The 21,758-nt window shown below is 39.4% G+C and overlaps 1 protein-coding gene and 1 long non-coding RNA gene across 2 annotated transcripts; one reads left to right on the top strand and one right to left on the bottom strand.

The window, feature by feature from the left end:
* The first annotated feature begins 2,235 nt into the window (after nt 1-2,235).
* On the top strand, nt 2,236-19,821 carry glud1b (glutamate dehydrogenase 1b). Its single transcript, XM_083933039.1, has 13 exons — nt 2,236-2,786; nt 6,127-6,207; nt 6,487-6,542; nt 7,075-7,138; nt 8,844-8,938; nt 10,704-10,883; nt 13,662-13,799; nt 13,973-14,110; nt 14,232-14,312; nt 14,746-14,869; nt 17,224-17,315; nt 17,494-17,556; nt 18,769-19,821. Exons 1-13 carry the CDS (start codon nt 2,390-2,392, stop codon nt 18,886-18,888), a joined length of 1,629 nt encoding a protein of 542 aa, XP_083789165.1. The 5' UTR covers nt 2,236-2,389; the 3' UTR covers nt 18,889-19,821.
* Nucleotides 14,878-18,207, bottom strand: LOC310961082. The gene is made up of 4 exons (XR_014593620.1): nt 17,993-18,207; nt 17,486-17,575; nt 16,761-16,837; nt 14,878-16,042 (listed from the first exon to the last, which is right to left on the bottom strand). It is a non-coding gene; the product is annotated as an uncharacterized lncRNA (long non-coding RNA).
* Nucleotides 19,822-21,758: the final 1,937 nt, after the last annotated feature.

Raw genomic sequence — 21,758 nt, 5'->3', positions numbered from 1 at the left:
ATTTTTCACATTCTAACTCATTGTTTTTCACATTCTAACTCATTGTTTTTCACATTCTAACTCTTTATTTTTCACATTCTAACTCATTATTTTTCACATTCTATCTCATTATTTTTCACATTCTAACTCATTGTTTTTCACATTCTAACTCATTGTTTTTAACATTCTAACTCATTATTTTTCACATTCTAACTCATTATTTTTCACATTCTAACTCATTATTTTTCACATTCTATCTCATTATTTTTCACATTCTAACTCATTGTTTTTCACATTCTAACTCATTATTTTTCACATTCTAACTCATTATTTTTCACATTCTAACTCATTATTTTTCACATGCTAACTCATTGTTTTTCACATTCTAACTCATTATTTTTCACATTCTAACTCATTATTTTTCACATTCTAACTCTTTATTTTTCACATTCTAACTCATTATTTTTCACATTCTAACTCATTATTTTTCACATTCTAACTCATTATTTTTCACATTCTAACTCATTATTTTTCACATTCTAACTCATTATTTTTCACATTCTTTCTCATTATTTTTCACCTTCTAACTCATTATTTTTCACCTTCTAACTCATTTTTTTTCACATTCTAACTCATGGGTGTCAAAGTCAAGGCCCGGGGGCCGGATCTGGACCTCGAATGAATCATCTCGGCCCCCAGGATGTTATTTGATTAGTATTAGAACCGGCCCGCACGCCACAGCCGCCTGCTGGCCCCCAATAATGGCTTAACTGAAGGTGGACGATGAGAACAGGGTGTTTGAAGCTCGGTGGGAGGCAGAGCACATGTTCACAAAGCTGTGTGTCTTTATATTGATATTAAGGAACATGTTTTATTTTTGAAGGACATTTTCTTTTTTGCTGTTTGCCTGTTGAGAAATGTTTTCAATTGAAATTACCGACAGAGCCATAAGAAAATATTGGATTATTCATTTAATTATGTAATAAAATACGGTACACTGTGTTAGGTCTTGCTTCAATAGGTTATATGCAATCATTTGAATATGTTTTAATAAACATTGAACCCTCGGCTTATAGCAAATTTGTTTTTTTGGCCCTCTGATGTATTTGACTTTGACATCCCTGTTCTAACTCATTATTTTCCACATTCTAACTCATTATTTTTCACATTCTAACTCATTGTTTTTCACATTCTAACTCATTATTTTTCACATTCTAACTCATTATTTTTCACATTCTAACTCATTATTTTTCACATTCTAACTCATTATTTTTCACATTCTAACTCATTATTTTTCACATTCTAACTCATTATTTTTCACATTCTAACTCATTATTTTTCACATTCTAACTCATTATTTTTCACATTCTAACTCATTATTTTTAACATTATAACTCATTATTTTTCACATTCTAACTCTTTATTTTTAACATTCTAACTCATTATTTTTCACATTCTAACTCTTTATTTTTAACATTCTAACTCATTATTTTTAACATTCTAACTCATTGTTTTTCACATTCTAACTCAAATATTTTTCACATTCTAACTCATTATTTTTCACATTCTAACTCATTGTTTTTCACATTCTAACTCATTATTTTTAACATTATAACTCATTATTTTTCACATTCTAACTCATTATTTTTCACATTCTAACTCTTTATTTTTCACATTCTAACTCATTATTTTTCACATTTTAACTCATTGTTTTTCACATTCTAACTCATTGTTTTTCACATTCTAACTCATTATTTTTAACATTATAACTCATTCTTTTTAACATTCTAACTCATTATTTTTAACATTCTAACTCATTGTTTTTCACATTCTAACTCATTATTTTTCACATTCTAACTCATTGTTTTTCACATTCTAACTCATTATTTTTCACATTCTAACTCATTATTTTTCACATTCTAACTCATTGTTTTTCACATTCTAACTCATTGTTTTTCACATTCTAACTCATTATTTTTCACATTCTAACTCATTATTTTTCACATTCTAACTCATTATTTTTCACATTCTAACTCATTATTTTTCACATTCTAACTCATTGTTTTTGAGACACTAAACCATTGTTTTGGAGATATTACGTCACTATTGTGCGATACTCGGGAACGCGCGCTGTCAATTGCTTTGCACGGGAGCGCGCTCCTGCCTGCCTTTGGTCCTCCTCTTCCGCGTGCGTCCCGAGGAAGCCCCCCCTAACCGTCCTCGGCTGGCTCGTGCTGCCCTTTTAAAGCAAACGGACACGGTTTGCCGTTCCCACTCGGCCAGAGGACGGGACACGGTGAGGAGCTGCTGTGTCGCTCATTCTTCCCCCTCTCCTGTCGTCACCCCCATTGTTCTTGTTGTTTAGTCGCCTTATTTATTGGTTCGTTTTCACGGTCAGCTAGTTTCAGTCATGTATCGGTATTTCGGGGAGCTCCTGAGCCGCTCTGCGGGTAGTGCCCTGGCCTCGGGGTGCGTTGACTCCGCTCTCCCGGTGTCCGCGTCCCTGATGCGGGTCCGTAGCTATGCCGACGCAGCGGACAAGCCCGACGACCCTAACTTCTTCCGGATGGTCGAGGGCTTCTTCGACCGCGGCGCCAGCATCGTGGAGGACAAGCTGGTGGAGGATCTGAGGACCAGGGAGACCCCCGAGCAGAAGAGGAACCGTGTGCGTGGCATCCTCCGCATCATCAAGCCCTGTAATCACGTCCTGAGCGTGTCTTTCCCCATCAAGAGGGATAACGGAGAGTGGGAGGTGGTGGAGGGGTACCGCGCCCAGCACAGCCAGCACAGGACGCCCTGCAAAGGGGGTAAGAATTGAGCCAAACCCGCTCCCACTAGCACCTTTGTCAGCTAGCATCAGTTAGCAGGCTAGTTAAAAACACAAAACACAAGGCAGCTAAATAACTGTCAACATCTGCTAACGTGACTGTTTGCCGTTATACACAGCATCACTCTTTAATCCGTTACTAATGCTGTATTTAAACGCATCCTTGTTTTTACAGCGTGTTCAGTTTTGTTTCCTGTATTTCACGAGTGTTTGCACGATACTTTTTGGGGCAGTTTACATTGACCTTCCTGCTCACCTAAAGGTATAATGTTACTGTAGGTTGTTAGCTTGCAGGCTAGCAACAAGCTAGCCGTCAAACTGCAGCAGCCTCTACACTCAATGGGCAATGTTAAGCTGTAGCCATCATAATCAAATCTTGACATTCTTGTACAATTATTTTGCAGTTTTCTCACTATCCAGTGGTTTGACCGGGTTCACTGGATGGATGCACCAGTTTATATCTTGGTATCACTGATCTGGTACTAGTCCAATGTGCGTCAGATGTATAATGTGATGGAGAGGGCAACCCTGCAGGTATCGGGTGTTATATCATCATGCCTGGGTTATCTCCACATGTGCTGCATAAAACACATGGTCGATCATTGAAGACTTCGCTCGTGCTTGCACGGTTCTGCCAGGTGATTCATACACCAGGGCAAAGTCAGGCACATGTGAAAGGAGGGGCAAATACACACAGTGTGGTCCTCACTCATTCTATGGACAAATACTGAAATTCACTGTTTAAACAAGCTTTATGTGCAATGTGTCAGCGTTGGGCAGAGTAGGATATAGGTTATTTATGACAGAGAGACATATCTTTGGTTCAGAGTTCAAGGTTCAAAGCAGAGGCATTATGGGCTGCTGCTGCAGTGCACTCTGGGTAACTTTTGAATAGATGTATAGGAAGGCAGGAGGGGTGAGTGCTTGGGAGGGGGTGGTTGTATTTCCAGGCACTCCTATTTGTCAGCAGGGTGACAGGTGGGGGAGGGTGCTGTGGAGAGGAGGCTTTCTCAATAGAAAGAAGCATGGCATGCCATTCAGTCAGAGGGCATGTTTGAATGATTTGGTGCAGACACCGGCCTTCTATTACCGCCATGCCTGAAGTGGCGCATGTAGACCCATTCTGGGGAGTCATATTTCGGCTGAAGACATTCACATGGTGTGTGGACACTTTGCTGTATGCACAGGCATATGAATTGAAACTATCTGACAAGGTCAGAGTGCACCAAGATACAATATCTATTGCAGATTTCTCCCCCAAACCACTTAACAGCAATTGGGCGGTTCACCTATTTATGAATCTCCATGCTGTCATTCAGAGAAGCCATACATATCTCAACCCGAGGCTTAATTGAAATCCAGCTTGGCGTTACCAATCATCTATAGAGTTAGTATTTTATCTTTCCCCTGCTCTCAAAACAAAAGGGACAATTTACAACTTTATTTATTGTAATGGCTGATTAAACAAGTCTGAGTGTCCTTTAGTTTTATAGTTGGGGTGGAATAGGAAATAAGAGCAGTTACTTTTCAGTGTGTTTAATCATTGATATCGTGCAAAGACCCTTGACAGTGTTCAGATCAAACTGCAAAGTGCGAAGGTGTTTTGCAAGCATGTGTTGCTCTAGCCTCCCCCCCCCCCCTATCTTTTTTTTTTAGAGCACCAGCTGCTGGGTTTTGACCACACTGCTCTCTACTGACTTCTGAATGAGCGTCTTGACTTGGAATATCATGCTGTGTGTTTATGTGTGTTTGCATGGTTGTTTTCACACCCCTAGAAGATAGTTTGTGGATAGTTGCTGTGTTTTTAAATGGTACAAAATGTCACTTGAATATTGTTTAGTCTGCTATATTGTCAACATCCTTCTCCTTTCTGTGCAGAAGTGGAATATATATGTAGGGAAGGTCATGTCACTGTTGTGTTGTCTAAATATCTATTAGTTGAGGATGTCTTCTTCGGCATTAGACATTTAATAGATCAAACTAAAAGAGAACTAGAAATTGAATTAGTTTGGAAAAGAAAATAATCTTTAGTTGCAGCTTTACTTTAGATCTGGGAGGCTCTGAAGCAGAAAGCTCGGTTGTGCCTGGCCTTCAAGCCACACTACTGAAATGAAACAGTCCTGACTGCTGCTGGAACTGTTACTTTCAGCTTGGGTTCGGTTTATTTCCAAAAAATCTGCCCTCCATTTCAGAGGAATGTGTTTACAGATATGTTTTGGTTCTGGTTGCTGTGGTGAGCTATTGGTTGGGTGGATAAATGGATGGGGGATGGGTAGGCAGTGAGGCTTTCTCCTTTTTTTCCCTTTTGATTTGATCAGTGAGTCAGACTGTGTGTGCCTCGAGTTAACTCAGCTGATCTTTGGATGAATGGATATAAAGATAAATGGGAGTACCACAGCAGCACCCTTTAAGATGGAGCTGTGTTGTTCGAGGTTTGATCTTTTCCTCTGCTGCAGTAACACAAATGGAAGTAGTAATGAACACTTAAAGATGACATCACCTTTTACTTGTGCTTCCTGTGTTTTTGCATCGAGACAAGCAAATCAAAAATGACGCACACGGTGCTTTTGTCCCCTTAAAGAATTCTTCTGTCCCCTTCTTGTGCTGTTTGCCCTTGGGTGTTTTCTGTGGAAGCTAACTCTGGATGAGCTATATTTGGTACTGCCGGACAATCTCACACACAGACACACACACACACACTTTACCAATAAGATGACCTACTAGTACTTGGGCAGCCTGGCTGTATGGTCTCATGTAACACTACACGGGCTAGCCCACATATGTTACTGTGGCAACAGTAGCAAACACCCAGACAACAGGAAGGAATGACTGTAGAATGATTCGAAGGTGGGGGTCAGAATGGTGGGCTATGATTCGCTCTAGCTATCTCCACCCGCCCATTGCTGTTACCGTGATCATTGATCTCTGACCTGCTCGTGTGGTCTTGTGTGGTTGTGGAAAACATACTGTGTTTACTGGTCCAGTCCGGTCTTTGACAGTGTGCTATTCATTTCCCTGTTCTGCTGCAAGTGTAGTGGAGACCGTTTCAGTGTAAGCTAATGATTTCCCCATGTTGCAGTCTGAACACTTAATCAGTTTACTTGTGCAAATCATAAACTAGCATATGATAAAAATACAGTGCACATGTTGATAAACACTGTATAAATGCGTGTTTTATTATATAAAAAACACATAGCTATTGTACATTTGGCTTGTTTCCAGTTTTGATTTATATGTTGGCCGAGTTATAAACTTGTCTGTGTCTGTCTGTGTGTGTGTGTGTGTGTGTGTGTGTGTGTGTGTGTCTGTTTTCCTTTCAGGTATTCGTTACAGTACAGATGTGTCTGTGGATGAAGTCAAAGCCCTGGCCTCTCTGATGACTTACAAGTGTGCTGTTGTTGGTAAGTATTAGTCTTAGCCTTCTGGAAAGCCTACTGGTGACCATCCCCTAATATCAACATACACATTAATACTGTTTCCTTTTTATTTGTTGACCATTATATTCAATATTGAAAATATATCAGGGCGTTGGATTTCATGCAACAGTTCCAGAAAATTATTTTGTATGCTACTTGCAAATTAGTTAATGTGAGTCTACATGTGTATCTTCATTTTATGTGTGTTTGGCACATGCATGTAAATGTTCACATGGGTTTTAAGCTGTTTTTATTCTCCTCCAGATGTGCCATTTGGGGGAGCCAAAGCTGGAGTCAAAATCAACCCCAGGAATTACTCTGTAAGCCTTCTATTCATGTCAATCGTCCTCCTCACACACTCACATGCACATGTAGAGATAAACGGACTTTGTTTAACTGTGTGACAAAGACACTGGAATACAAAAGACAAAGCTGCTGTATCTTATTCTCTCATTTCGTACTTTTTGGTCAATGAGAAGACAACATAGAGAGAGCGATAGGAATGGCAAAGAGAGCAGGACACGCTTGTTTACATTCCACTGTGGAAGCAGATAATCAAACCTGTACCTTTTAATTTAGTTTAAAGGCTACAGGGACTGTATTGAGTATTTTGTGGTTAAAGTTCTGATTTCTTCAACTGGTTATGGATGGGGGCTATAGTACATCTGTGGATGGATACTGTGAAGTAAACAGACTTGAAGGTCACTGGAAGGAAACTCCTAAACAAAATACTCACACTTTTTTCAGTCAGTTTAGTCTGTTAGTAATGCACGGTGTCCTTCTCTTTTTCCTTGAATGTGACATTGTTACACTGTAGCCAACACATTTTCCCTCCTGTATTGTTTGTCGCAGGATAATGAGCTGGAGAAGATTACCAGGAGATTCACCATTGAGCTGGCCAAGAAGGGTTTTATTGGTGAGTTTTTGTGTGTGGAGAAAAAGTTTATTCCTCTATTACCATTTAACAGGTCATTTTATAAGTATTACTATGAGGTTTCATTTGTCACACTGCTTCGCATTTAGTGCGTGACAGTGTTCTTGTCATTGTTTGATTTTGTTAAGAAATGGCTGTGGTGGTGAGAGGTGACTGTTTCCACCCAGAGAAGTAAACATTTCCTGTCATCTAGCTCTGTTTATTCAGGTTGGGGTAGCTCAGGGTGTGCCTGTGTCAACTATTAATAATGAAGCAGAGAATTAAGATAAAAGTTCAATTTGAACCTTATATTTACAGGTGGAAAAAGCAGAAATAATAAGCAATCTCCTAGTGCATGTACGCGTATAATAACTGTCAGCTATGCGGCTATATAAATTAACTTGCCCAGACTTAAAAGTCAAAAAAGAGTTAACTTGCATACATACCTTGGCAGGGATGCAAACTCGTCAGAACAAAACTTCCCATAGAATTAATGTAATTACTACTACCAAAGTAATGTAATGCATGAAAGAGATTGGTTGGTACCAAGCCCCCTCCACAGCGACTTCCTGGTTGATCCAATACAGAAGCAAACACTGCAGTTGTCTGAGTGGCCACTAGGGGCAGTTTGCATAATAGAGCAATTTCTCATTGACCCCCATGTTAACAGGCTGTTCTCACAGCATAATTAAACCTGTTTAAGGCCTGGTATAAAAAAATTCTAGTCTGTATGTTTAGGTCGTATCGCCATGACAACACTCAGGGGGGTGAATTCTTTTTGTACCAGGCTGGTGTTTATTTTATTGGAGGTTAAAGTTTATGAATCATTTGGGGCGTGGCCCCTTTATTGACAGCTAGTCGCTGGCCCTCACTGCTTCTCGGAGGTATACGGCAGCCAGATGGACTTTTTTCCCCCCCCCCCAACATCACATCAATGCCTTTTTAGTAAGAGGAAATGAGGCGGAGTCAAAGTCTGACAAAATGGCGACTCCCGTAGGCGAGTACGATTGGATCAGGTTGAGAGAACGGACCTCGACGCCAATGCTATGCCCATTTTTTATACAGTCTATGGTGGCCTTGGATGGATGCCTTAGCTTGTCTAGTTTCATATGAGACCTTAACTCTGTCTGGCGGGCATGATAATACTACAAAAAGCATAAATATGTTACTGAATGAAGTTGTTGTATTAGTGTTAACTGTTGAGCAAGGTCACACGTCAACATATACACTGGTTCAGCAGGTTAACAGCCCCTATACAGCTGGTTTGCCTTAATGTTTATAATGTGTTCAATTCATACACAGCAAGGAGAAATATGACACCGTCTGTTATGTGCTTGTAGATCGCAATAGTAACCATTTAGTGAGGTTTTATACCAGCGCCTTTTCCTGGTGAATTTTTATACACTGGAGGCAAAGCAGTACACATCAACTCCCTGTATGCTAATGTTTTCGGACCTTGTCCCAGGGTAGGTACTTGTATCTGACACAAAGCCTGGTACTCACATTTTCCCCTCAATGCATATTCAAATTTGACGCATCGGCAAAGGCACCTAGTTATCAAGACTGAAACGTGGTCTGAGAGAAAGATTCGTCGTGCTAACTGTCTGTGCACAAATGTGTGTGACATGTTCCCTACTCGTGTGCGTTCGGGCACTGTGACCAGCATGCTTGATTAACTCTCCCTCTCCCACTCGTCTTTCTCCACCAGGACCTGGCATCGATGTCCCTGCCCCAGACATGAGCACAGGAGAGAGGGAAATGTCCTGGATCGCCGACACATACGCCAACACCATTGCACACACTGTGAGTTCTCAGTACACCCGACTGAACTGTACGACTTGGATGTCTTCTTTAGCACAAATTTTAAAATGGGCACAAACCGAAAGGAAAGAATGAGTCACATGTAAAGCATGAGCAGTGGTTTCCTGCCTCTCCCTTCCCAGCCGACCACTGAGAGATTCCTCCTCTCTTGAAAGCAGCTTTACAAACTGTGTGTGTGTGTGTGCACAGTTAGTCAAATAAGCTCTGTTTGACAGGTTTTGATACGAGAATGATTAAAGATGGAAAATATTTACACATGTGTGCTCTTGTGTGTAACACAGCTGTTTAGGTTTGATCTATATAGTAAATAGTTATAGTCAAATACTCTTACTTGACCTTGATTTTAGCCGTCTTAAAGTCAAGGAAAAGTAAAACGTGAATTCAGAGGGATTTAGGGAAAAGCTAACCGCAGTGTTTAGACCAGAGCTGAGTGATTTATGAGAACTTGCTGCTCCTCGTAAACTGGAAATCTTTGGGTTTGGACTGTGGTCCGACAAAAACTCAACAAGCAAAATGTCTGTAGATGTCTTGTTTTTTAGTCTCTCAGCGACTCGTTATGGAGTCACATAGAGTACTGTGATTCATGTAGAATCGAATCAATGTACACCAAGTACACCAGTGTTAATGACTATCAGCTGTGGTGGATAAATTTTAATTTTTCTACCACAAAAAAGAAGTAATACATTTGAATTTCATGTGTTATTATTACACAAACCCTTCTCCATGATACTCATTTTCCCTTTCCACGCTCCTCTCACGTCACCTAGTCATGTGCCCTCTGTTCCAGATACCCCTGGCAGGACTTTGCAGTGGGTGACACATTCTTGCTCTGTGTATCTGAGGGCAGAGGATTATGGGTAGTGAGTACTGCCGTTCAGTCAGCTGCTGCACTGCCTGGTGCTTTGGCACTACACAACCTCTAACCGTGTTTGTGTGTGTCAAGCAGTCAACACCACGACCGAACGCTAAATACCTAAGTTTAAGTCTCCGTGCTGGTTTTGTGTCTTCAGTGGATATTTATTTTCAGGAGTCCACGCTACTAGACTTTTGGAAATGATGCAGACACTCGCGTTCACTTCATGACTGGGTCTTCTTATCAGTCACATCTGTCAGTCTTATATAGCCATTAGCTATCCAAGTTCCATGACATACCTTTTTGTGATTTCATCCTTCTCGTGGGTGCTTCTTTCCCCATTCCTCCCCGTGGATAGTGCCCCCTGTACAGCTCTGATTTGTCGCAGTATTTGCTTTGCTACGACTCCCAGTCTTTCTTACCACTCATTGTCGGTCCAAGTAGAGAAATCTCTTTCTTTTCACCGTTGCTGTTCTTCCTTCTTAGAATTTTTAAACGGCAGAGTAAGGTTGGACAATCTGCTTCCTGTTTACAACAGCATGCACGTGACCAGTGTACGTGAATGGCCACATGATGAATATTTTCAGGCATGTTAATATGGACAGAGATGAGTTCTGGTACAGGGGTTTTTGTTGTTTTTTTATTTTGTTCTAAATTGCTGTTGTGAAATGAAAACATTGTAGTGTGGATTTAGCTTGAATAGTGTATTTTGTGTTGTGTCTCAGCCAATCACACTCAGCCATGATGGTTGCTTTATGCTCTCTCATTGCTTGGCTAGAGTGGTAAACCCAAATTGAGGCATTGAAAAAATCTCCCGTGGGCATCGCCACCAATGCTGTATACATAAACATAATCTTCCACATGTGGTCTGATCTTTTCCGTATGTGTGTTCAGGACATCAACGCCCACGCGTGTGTGACAGGAAAGCCCATCAGCCAGGGAGGCATCCACGGACGTATCTCCGCCACCGGTCGTGGAGTTTTCCACGGAATCGAGAACTTCATCAACGAGGCGTCCTACATGAGCATGCTGGGTCTGACACCAGGCTTCCAGGACAAGACCTTCGTCATCCAGGTACACACACATGCACACACGCCCATGCACACATGGTTTGATCATATTAGAAACACTTGAGATGAGACCCTTATGTGCTGCAGATATTTACTCACAGGATTTAAGTTTTCATTTGAAACCATCGTGAGAGCTTTTAGAGCCTCAATCAGAGCCATGCCATCTGTTTGAGCCCGACCCTGATCTCCTCACCAAGCAGTGAACTGTTGGTGGCCTGCTTCTTTTATCTTCTTCCAATTAATAGTCTTTTGGTAGAAACTGCCCCACTCCTCTAATTCCTGCATGTAGAGCTTTGTGAGGCAGTCAGGTTACTAAGCTCAATGTTTGTTTTGAGCGTAAAGGAATAAACGTAATCAGTGGAATATCTTTATTGGGAAAGATCGTGGAAATTAACTTCACATAAGTCCTAAAAGGGCATAGGAGTGAGTAACATACAATGGACTGCATTTATATAGTGTTTTTCTAGTCTTGGCAGCAACTCAAATCAATTCACAACACAAGCCAGCATTCACCAGTTGACCAACACATTCATACACACAGGAATTTAACACATTTTCCAACATGTAGACGGACCACCGACCTTCTGATGAGGGGATGGTTGCTCTACCTTATGTGCCACAGCCAGGCAACATTAAACATTAAAATCAGGAAAAGGCCATTTTTTTTTTAGATATACCTCTGATTCAAACTGAAACTCTACAAGAACAGAAGTGCGTCTGTGGTTATGAAACCGAGCAGTTTCACGTCCATTTGTCACGTGTCACACAAACATGCACATGGGGTGGGAACCCCTACGCGGGGGCCTGCACTGCTTTCCTAGTAAGCTTTCTATAATTATCTTTACCTAACCCTGAATGAATGGATGAATGGATGAAAGAAGGAAGCTTTTATTGCTATTTGCACAGTACAAGGTAGAACAGTTACATTGGATTTTTTCTTGCGTTATTCTCTGAGTCATGTACCTAAATATTAAAATAAAATGATCCAATAAAACAAAGAATAACATTCAGAGCAGCCCTGTCTCCTACAAATAACATTCCCATACAACTAAACTGCATTCTCAATGACATTTTAAGGGAAACTTTGCTTTTGGTTAAAATAAGAATGTTTGTTACATAACAAAAATTGTAATTATTACACTTGTTAAATCACATCATTGACTTTTGGATTCACGAATGGAATTGGAAACGAGCCACGGTGTCCTGGTTGAAAGTGATTTTGTTACCAATCCATCCACCTCCTCACTTGCTGTGATGTGTCAAAAACAAACGTTTCTCTTACAAACGTTATTGAGAATGCAGTCAGTTATGGGAACGTCATTTTTAGGAGACCACACTCTTCAGAGACATCAAAGAGGACCTGTTCTCACTTGTTTCCTTACAGGATTCATATCAAACATTTAATATCCTTTTGTTGCTTTTCCAGAGATTTGAAAAGACCAATATTTTTTTCTCAACAACAATAAAGAAAATAGTTACAGATGTTGAAAGGGGTTATTTGTGTAAGGGACGAGAAGGGGCGTCATTGAGGAGGTGAAGAAGGCGTGACAGCAGCTGAATCATGACGATGATCAAAAAGCTAATCCCTCTGTGTGTGTTTGTGTGTGTGTGTGTCTGAGGATTATGTTGTACGTAGATTAGATTTTCTTAGAGATTTATATGTGACACAGAGAGGAGAGAGCAGTGTCAAGATCAAAACGGGGGCACGTTTTTACTCCTATCACACAAAATTAAAAAGTCAACCCTTCCTATTCCTGCTGTTCTGTTGCATCCGATTTAGGGCTGTGTGATATGTGGATACCGTCGTGTATATGCCTTAAAACATAAGAAATTGAGGAAACCACACAGTTGCTATCCTTTACTCTCTCTTCGATCGTCGTGAATAAGGTTGCAAATCTTACTGCTTTATGGAAATATTGTGTGTACAGGAGCTCGGCTTCAGCAACGAAGCACATTGGACAGTTCTTATCTTGATCATGTCTGACCGAATAAAATGGATCCCCATTAGTGGATGATTATTATAAACATTTTTTTTTTTATTAATTCTAGTGCAGATTTCAATCTAATTGGCATATGTGTGCCATGAATACAAGATAATGAAATTCGATTTTTGAGTATTTCAAAATACAATACTGTTCAAATTAAAGTCCTATTAAAAATAAATAAATCATACTCTACTGTGTATGGTTGAAATACAGTATTATACCATACAGTTGTTCGATACATAAAATGGCTTACAGTCATTCAAATTCTGATCTAATAAATGATCTGAGCTAAACAATAGTGTGCTGTTTACAAAAACAGCAACATCAACAGTGTAAATAGGCCATAAACCACAATAGCTAGACAGTGGTTTCAGTGCATTTCTTGTATAAGAATTATTCCGTTCCAAGCCGTTGGATCCATATAAGCATTTTCCTTTGTATACAATAACGTACATTGTAGATTGTATCCAGGCAACAGAATGAGTTGTCCCAGACATTATTCCTTCTGTCCATCCGTGCTTGTTTTTTAATTGTCCTCTCACACAAAATATTTGAATCAAACCTATGCCACCTGTCCGAGGTCTTATTTCCGTTCATGATACAGCAGAGGGTGATTATGTTATAACCTTAACCGGCCACATGGTGGCACCAGAGTACGTTGGTGCATGGAGCTGAATCATAGTTTGTGGTTGAATAAAAAAAAAAAGTTTACTCCTGATAGAATTGAATGATTAAAATGTGATTATTTTTGTGATGCTGGACCGTGGTCATTTTAACCTGCTCTGACTTTTGCACAGGGCTTTGGTAATGTGGGTCTTCACTCCATGAGGTACCTGCACAGGTTTGGGGCCAAGTGTGTGGGCATCGGTGAGATTGATGGAGCCATCTACAACCCAGAGGGCATCGACCCCAAACAGCTGGAGGACTACAAACTGGTACCAGCACAACTGCCTCCTCTTCACTTCTGTCTCCTTTCTTTTATCATTTATTTGATCCTTTTTTACTCCAAATGTTTCCCTTTTGTTTTCTCATCCCAAAATACACAAGTTCTTCTTTTTTACTGACTGATTCATTCTTACTTATCTTACTAATTTGTCACTTTCTGCAGCAACACGGCACCATTGTGGGCTTCCCCGGAGCCAAACCCTATGAGGGGAACATTTTGGAAGCGGACTGCCACATCCTGATCCCCGCTGCCGGAGAAAAGCAGCTCACACGTGTCAACGCCCCCAGGATCAAAGCAAAGGTAAGCACCCACTTTGATTTACCCAAGGGGCTGTGTTTTATGTTGTCATTTGACTTCACATCAGTAAGAACAGGCTAACTTGGTTGCAGTCAAGTCAAGTTTGTATTTTTGTCTATTTCAGATCATTGCTGAAGGTGCCAACGGTCCCACTACTCCAGATGCTGACAAGATCTTCCTGGAGAACAATGTCATGGTTATTCCTGTAAGCACAAATGCACTCGCAGAAATGTAAACAAACATTTGTGTTATTTGGAGACATTAGAAACTCCTTTTTTAAACCATGAATAGGAAACTCAAACAGTAAGCAGAGTAACATATTCTGAAAACAAGAAACAAGAGTCGTGTAAACTATAATCCAGCCTTTATTGTGTAAACGACAGAATTTGACATGTTTATCAAACACGTTTACTCAAGCATGTCAAAATGATTATTTCACAAAAGCCTTAAAGGTTATTAAATTTATTATTATATGTTTTATATGTACTATATGCTATATTTGTTTTAAAGAAAAATCATCCTAAATCAAACCTTCAAAAACGGCACACAGGAAATGTTCTGTAAATAGTTTTACACACAGAATAGTGAAGGACAAACAGGCAGATGTCTCATGATTTTTTGATGTTCTTTTCCTGCAGGACATGTACCTGAACGCTGGCGGTGTGACAGTGTCTTATTTCGAGTGGCTGAAGAATCTCAACCATGTCAGCTACGGAAGACTGACCTTCAAATATGAGAGAGACTCAAACTACCACCTGCTCAGTAAGTACAATATCACTCTCTGCATCCTCCATAACCTGCAGACAGACAAGTCTGCCAGGGGTCATAAGACTTCATCATATCATATAGACATCATCATATCATTGCTTATCTAATTTTTCTTTTTTACATTTGATCTTACATTTTTAACTTGTGTGACACAATTTTAAAACAATATAGAAACACCAGAACCAGAATTTGTACAAATGTAAATGCGAAAACAAATGACAAATCAAAAAATATGTAAATTATTAGTTCCACAACAAACTGTAGGATAAAGCTTTAATAATCAGAATAATCAGAATTCTGTATTCATCAGATAATCTATTTCTCATCAGTTGGGTGAGCTGGGGTGGCAAGGTGCCCCGAACCCTCTGGCCCATCAGGACGTCCGTCCCCTCTTTACAGGTTCAGATTGGCCAGTAATTCTGGCATTAGGATTAATGCTACCATTTGAGGGAAATCTCTCTCAAACCTCTCCATTAGTTTTTCTCCTTCTATGTCAATGTATACACTTGGATATACATATATGGTACCTTCCCCTTTCTCACCAGGAACTTTTTGGAGTTTGATTAGATTGTCCTGTTGAGTTTCATGAAGTTCAGGATACTTTTCCGTCATTGCATCCAGCCATTCACTTAAACGTGTGCTCTTGAAAACGAGGTTGCATCTTTCACCATTAGCTTTAACGTCATAATAGAGAGTGTCTTTATTTTCCTCCAGTTCGTCTTCTCTGATTTTTTTCTTTTGACTTTTTGTAGATCCATCAGGGTATACAAACGGTTGAGCACCAGTGTAGTTTGTGTCCAATTCTGTGCCTGGCTGTGTCTCATGTTTCAACTGTGGAAAATCTGCCTCAAACATCTCCATTAGTTGTGTGCCGTAAACTATAACCTTTACATTAGCACGCATCCGTATGGTACCTTCATTGGACGTGAGGACGATTACATCGCCCTCTTGAGTTTCCTCAAGATTAGGATATTGGTTCCTTATTTGATCCACCCAATCTTGACGTCTGCTATACAACAGGAGCTTACATCTTTCACCTGTATCATTTGTATCATAAAACAGAGTGTCTAAATTTCTATGTAGTGTTTTATCTCTGATCCTTTCTTTCTTGATTGTGCTAGCTCCTTCAGGGTATACGAAAGGATGAGCAATACCACCTTCAGCCATCTATTGATGAATACAAACAGAAAAGAACCATTATTTTTGGTAAAATAAAAGGCAACTATTTACTAGTTAGACATTACATAGATATTACTTTCCTAGTCACGAGTAATGTAAAAATTACTAATAATAGTATGACAATTACCAGCCCCTCCCCACGGCAGAAAATGACTCCTTACAATCTTACTGTCATCCAATCACATCCCCAGAGTCATTTTCACAATCGTTACACACGTTGCACATCCAAAAGCAGTAGAGTAGAGATGAAATGGTATAAAAAATTCCTATCACGATTATAGTGGACACAATTATCATGGTTCTCAGCATTTCTAAGATGTGCTATAATTCTTCAATAAGTACCGATTAGCAAAGTTTTATATTGACATCGCATATACAATTGGCAGCACTTTTTGTTTACATAAACATTCAAATAATAGCGTGTTCTGTTCAGTGTAAGCCAGGAGTCTGTACTTTTGTGGATTCACAGGCTGCAGAAAAAGTTTAGTATCAAGCCTGAAATTCAGAGGCGCACATGCAACGTTTGAGTTTTAAGGAGAAATGACGCAATTATCAATTTTGTGAGAGGGAAAAGTTATAAAACGAGAAGTGTAATGGATTCCTGTTGACATGAAGTAATAAGCAAAGTAAGAGCATTTGAAAATAGTAAGTAATTCAATTTTATAGTAACAAGCCCAACACATTGAGACTTGCTGTGGTGTTGTACCTTTTATTTCTCTTGGTGTCGTGATGCTCGGTATTACTCAGCGGGGGTGGCGAATACTCCGGTTCTACAGCTCCTTCCTGAAACCACAAGCCAGACCTCAGATCAGTGTTTTCATCTGATACGGCCGTATCATATTTAATCTATCCTATCCATCATTTTCAAGTCCACCTCCCCTCTTTCACACCTATCAATTAAATCACCAAGAAGATATTGATGATGTGTAATGTATATAATGATGTGTGTAGATGCTTTCTTACTGAGTTTGTTGCGGTTCAGGCAGCATCTATTTATTTTATTTTATAAATGGAGTGCCAGAGCCTGAAAGAGGCCATGGTTAGACCCTTTTTAGAATTTTAATACCGGATGAACTTGGTTGTGTCATCACAGGTGTCTGTTATTTATGCAGAAACAAAATATGTCTTTGTGTCTTTTATGTCTAATTTTCCTCTTTCATCTGTTCTAGTGTCTGTGCAGGAAAGTTTAGAGAGGAAGTTTGGCAAGCAGGGAGGACCCATCCCCGTCGTGCCCACAGCTGACTTCCAGGCCAGAGTTGCTGTGAGTAATGGGCTGCTGACTGCAACCGAGCCCATGTTTGTTATTATTAATGATGAAACATTTTCCTTTGACTTGAATGAATGATTAATAACGTCAGGACTACTTTACATACAAACTGTTTATATAAGGTAACATTCTTGAGATCGACTGTGTTGTTAACATTCATCTACCTTTGCAGGGTGCCTCTGAGAAGGATATTGTTCACTCTGGGTTGGCCTACACCATGGAGAGATCTGCCCGGGTAAGTGATGGGTTTTTTCCTTATGCAAATGAAAGATTAAAGTTATTGTAGACACCAAGGGTGCAAGGGGACATCGCCCTATCACCAAATCGACGCAATAGTTTAAGTTTCAAGTTGTCGTCTGCACAACAATTACAGAGAAGCAGTTGTTGGCAACGGAAATCTTAGATTTTAAGTCCCACTTTAACACTGGTTTTTGAATGTGTATGTGTATATATATATATATATATATCAATAAACAAAACATCAACTAGAACTACAATGATCAGTGTACACGTCCAATACGTTATCTGAAAAGTTTTAAATAGCATTTAATTCAGTACCTTAAAGAAAAGGCCTTAGTTCTAAAAAAAAAAAAAATGAACAAAAAAAGTCTTCAATTTAATTTACGTAATAAATTACGTAGTAACGTTAAGTTTTGAATATTGTTTCTTACCTGCTGCAAGCAGAAACTTCAGTTATGACTTCTTGTACGTGGTTGTCTGCTGTCGGAAGAGTGATTATATCTTTAAACTAAAAGTGAGAATGGTTAGACAGGTGGTTGCTGCAGGAGGCTTTTAAATCCTTTCCTGAGACCGAAAGTATGAGGATGTATTTCTGAAATTAAAGGAACACACCCTCAGGCGTAACCCCTTCTCGGACGTCATTGGCAGTTCAGTGTAGGCGTACAACTCTTTTCAACATGTCAGAGGGTGCAGACATGCAACAGCATCAAAACAAATAAACTCATAGAAAACAAACTTAAACTCAAACCTTCAAATTAGACTCTCAAACAAGACAATTTCCTCTACACCCTTACTGCTGCATCTTCTGCAGTCTAACAAACGACCTTAGCATTATAAACTGTTGTAGACGTCAAGGTAGTTATAGTAAGGGGAAATCAGCCCATCATATATTTTTTATATATATATATATATATACATACAGATTATATCTACAAACTAATTAAACAGTGTGTTGCTGCAGGAGGCCGTTGAGTACTTTCATTAGAACGGATGTTTACACTCTTACTGCTAGCTAGAAAAGACAAAAATGAGACACATTAAAAATAAACAAAACAGAGAAAAATGAAAATTTTAAAACATAAATTCAACAAAGTAAGCAAATAAAATGATCTCAATAATGTCTATGAACCATTATTTATTAAAATAATAAATTTGTGGGTATACGTTTTTAGAACTTTGTATAACATGATGTCTTCTGCACTTCTAGCAAATCATGCGCACAGCGAGCAAGTACAACTTGGGTCTGGACCTTCGGACGGCCGCCTACGTCAACGCCATCGAGAAGGTCTTCAAAGTCTACAATGAGGCGGGGCTTACCTTCACATAAATGGCCAATCATGACCGACACTTCGTCTCCCTGCCCCCACCGTCCTGCTATTGATCACCCTCTCCTCCTGCCTTCTTCCACCCTCTAAACAGCCTTCAGAACATATCACAGTTTATCGCCGTTCTCTTCTTCCACGCACACAGACACACACACACGCACACACACGCATAGGCACACACACACAGAGCGAGGCATTGGCTAGCCTGGTATTTATCCTGTGATCTTTGTGCTGCCATTATACTATATCTGCATCTCTGTTGAAATGTTGCCCTCTCCTTGTTTTTGCCTGAGATTATATTGAAAAAAAAGCAGAGCGACAGTAGCATCCTGTCACTCCCACAGCCCTCATTTAAACAGCCATGATAATGTTGTATGGAAGCCGTGTTCAGAGCACCCATGTTGTAGTTGCTGAATGCACGCGTGACCTTCCTGCTGCGATTATTACAGTTGACTACACTACAGATGCCTTATTTCAGAAAGAGGTCTGCTCTAAAAGAGAGAGGGACACTTCAATTTAACTTTAACTAAAAGGGATTTAGATTTAACCTTATGTAAATAAAAGAGAATAGTAATTGTATTACTCTTGGGTTTTTCATCTCACACTTTAGGTGTAAAGGTTAGTTCGGAAGTTGCCAAGGTTAAAGCTTACCAACAAGGTTTCTTTTTTCATAGTTAAGTGTTTTTACTGTTTCTATAGATGCTCTTCCCCTCGTTTTAAGCTGCTTTCCCGTCGCTTCTTCTCACCGACTCCTCCACTGGCCAAGAAAGGGGAGCAGGGAGTGCGCGAGGTGTCACTCTGACCACCCGTCCCCTGGTTGAATTTTCCTCAGTTTTAATCGTCCAGTTCCTCGACATTGAAATTATTTTAGAGGAAACTTCTTTTTATTTTTATGTTATTCATTTTGGAAACCAATAAACTGTTCAGAGAAAAAGTGTGTCATCAGTTTATTTGTATACCATTTTGCCACAAACGGGGCGGATAGTGAAAAAGATTAAAGGTGACTGTGACAGAGGCATCTTCTACATTACCAATTTCTTTATTGGTGACATTGATGTTTACACATTGACATTGACATTAAAGTCAAAATATAATATGTCCAAAAAATCTGTCATAGAAGAAGTATTACTTTATTTATCCTGCAACAGGGAAATGTAATTTTTTCACTCTTATTAATCATGTTACACACACAGGCACAAACAGGACCTATACATGCAATTAAGGAGAGATGTTAGAGCGAGGGGGCTGCCAGTGATCAGTGCCCCAAGCAGTTGGGGGTTCGGTGCCTTGCTCAATGGCTCCTAGGCAGCGCCCAGGAGATGAACTGGCACCTCTCTAGCCACCAGTCAACCCTACATACATGGTCCACACAGGGACTTGAACCAGTGACCCTACGGTTCCCAGCCAAGTCACCTGTGGACTGAGCTACTGCCGCCCCATAGGACAGCTCGTCTAGGGCAGCCATGCTATAATTTCTTGAAGTCAAGAAAAGTCAGGAAGTGTGTCCAAAAAGTGAGCCACAAAAAGTCAGAGTATAGCATGTCCAAAAAATGCTTAGTTCAGTCTGTCTGAAGCAGTCATGGTATAATTTCTTGAAAAAAGTCAGAAAAAGTGTGTCCAAAAAATGAGCCATAAAAAGTCATAGTATACAAAAAAGTTATAAATAGAAGACAACATATTAGATTATGTCCAAAAAAGTTATAAAGTCATCGTATAGTATGTCGAAAAGGACACAAAAATTCATAGAATAGTACATTGAAAAAATCCTAAAATTTCACAATATAGTCTGTTGAAAAGTCATTAAAAAAGTTATAACAAGTCATAGTATAGTATGTTGAAAATGTATCTCATAAAAAGTCATACTACAGTACGTCAAAGTCCTAAAAAAGGTCCTAAAAAGTCATACTACAGTACGTCAAAGTCCTAAAAAAGGTCATAAAAAGTCATACTACAGTACGTCAAAGTCATAAAAAAGGTCATAAAAAGTCATACTACAGTACGTCGAAAAGTCATAAAAAAGGTCATAAAAAGTCATACTACAGTACGTCGAAAAGTTCTAAAAAAGGTCCTAAAAAGTCATACTACAGTACGTCGAAAAGTCCTAAAAAAGGTCATAAAAAGTCATACTACAGTACGTCAAAAAGTCATAAAAAAGGTCATAAAAAGTCATACTACAGTACGTCGAAAAGTCCTATAAAAGGTCATAAAAAGTCTTACTACAGTACGTCGAAAAGTCCTAAAAAAGGTCATAAAAGTCATACTACAGTACGTCGAAAAGTCTTAAAAAAGGTCATAAAAAGTCATACTACAGTACGTCGAAAAGTCCTAAAAAAGGTCATAAAAAGTCTTACTACAGTACGTCGAAAAGTCCTAAAAAAGGTCATAAAAAGTCATTCTACAGTACGTCGAAAAGTCATAAAAAAGGTCATAAAAAGTCATACTACAGTACGTCAAAAAGTCATAAAAAGGTCATAAAAAGTCTTACTACAGTACGTCGAAAAGTTCTAAAAAAGGTCATAAAAAGTCATACTACAGTACGTCGAAAAGTCTTAAAAAAGGTCATAAAAAGTCATACTACAGTACGTCGAAAAGTCCTAAAAAAGGTCATAAAAAGTCATACTACAGTACGTCGAAAAGTCCTAAAAAAGGTCATAAAAAGTCATACTACAGTACGTCAAAGTCCTAAAAAAGGTCATAAAAAGTCATACTACAGTACGTCGAAAAGTCCTATAAAAGGTCATAAAAAGTCATACTACAGTACGTCGAAAAGTCACAAAAAAGGTCATAAAAAGTCATACTACAGTACGTCGAAAAGTCCTATAAAAGGTCATAAAAAGTCATACTACAGTACGTCGAAAAGTCACAAAAAAGT

Source organism: Echiichthys vipera (genome assembly GCF_963691815.1).
Source record: "Echiichthys vipera genome assembly, chromosome: 18".
Lineage (NCBI taxonomy): Eukaryota > Metazoa > Chordata > Actinopteri > Perciformes > Trachinidae > Echiichthys > Echiichthys vipera.
This window is presented reverse-complemented; position numbering and strand designations above follow the sequence as displayed.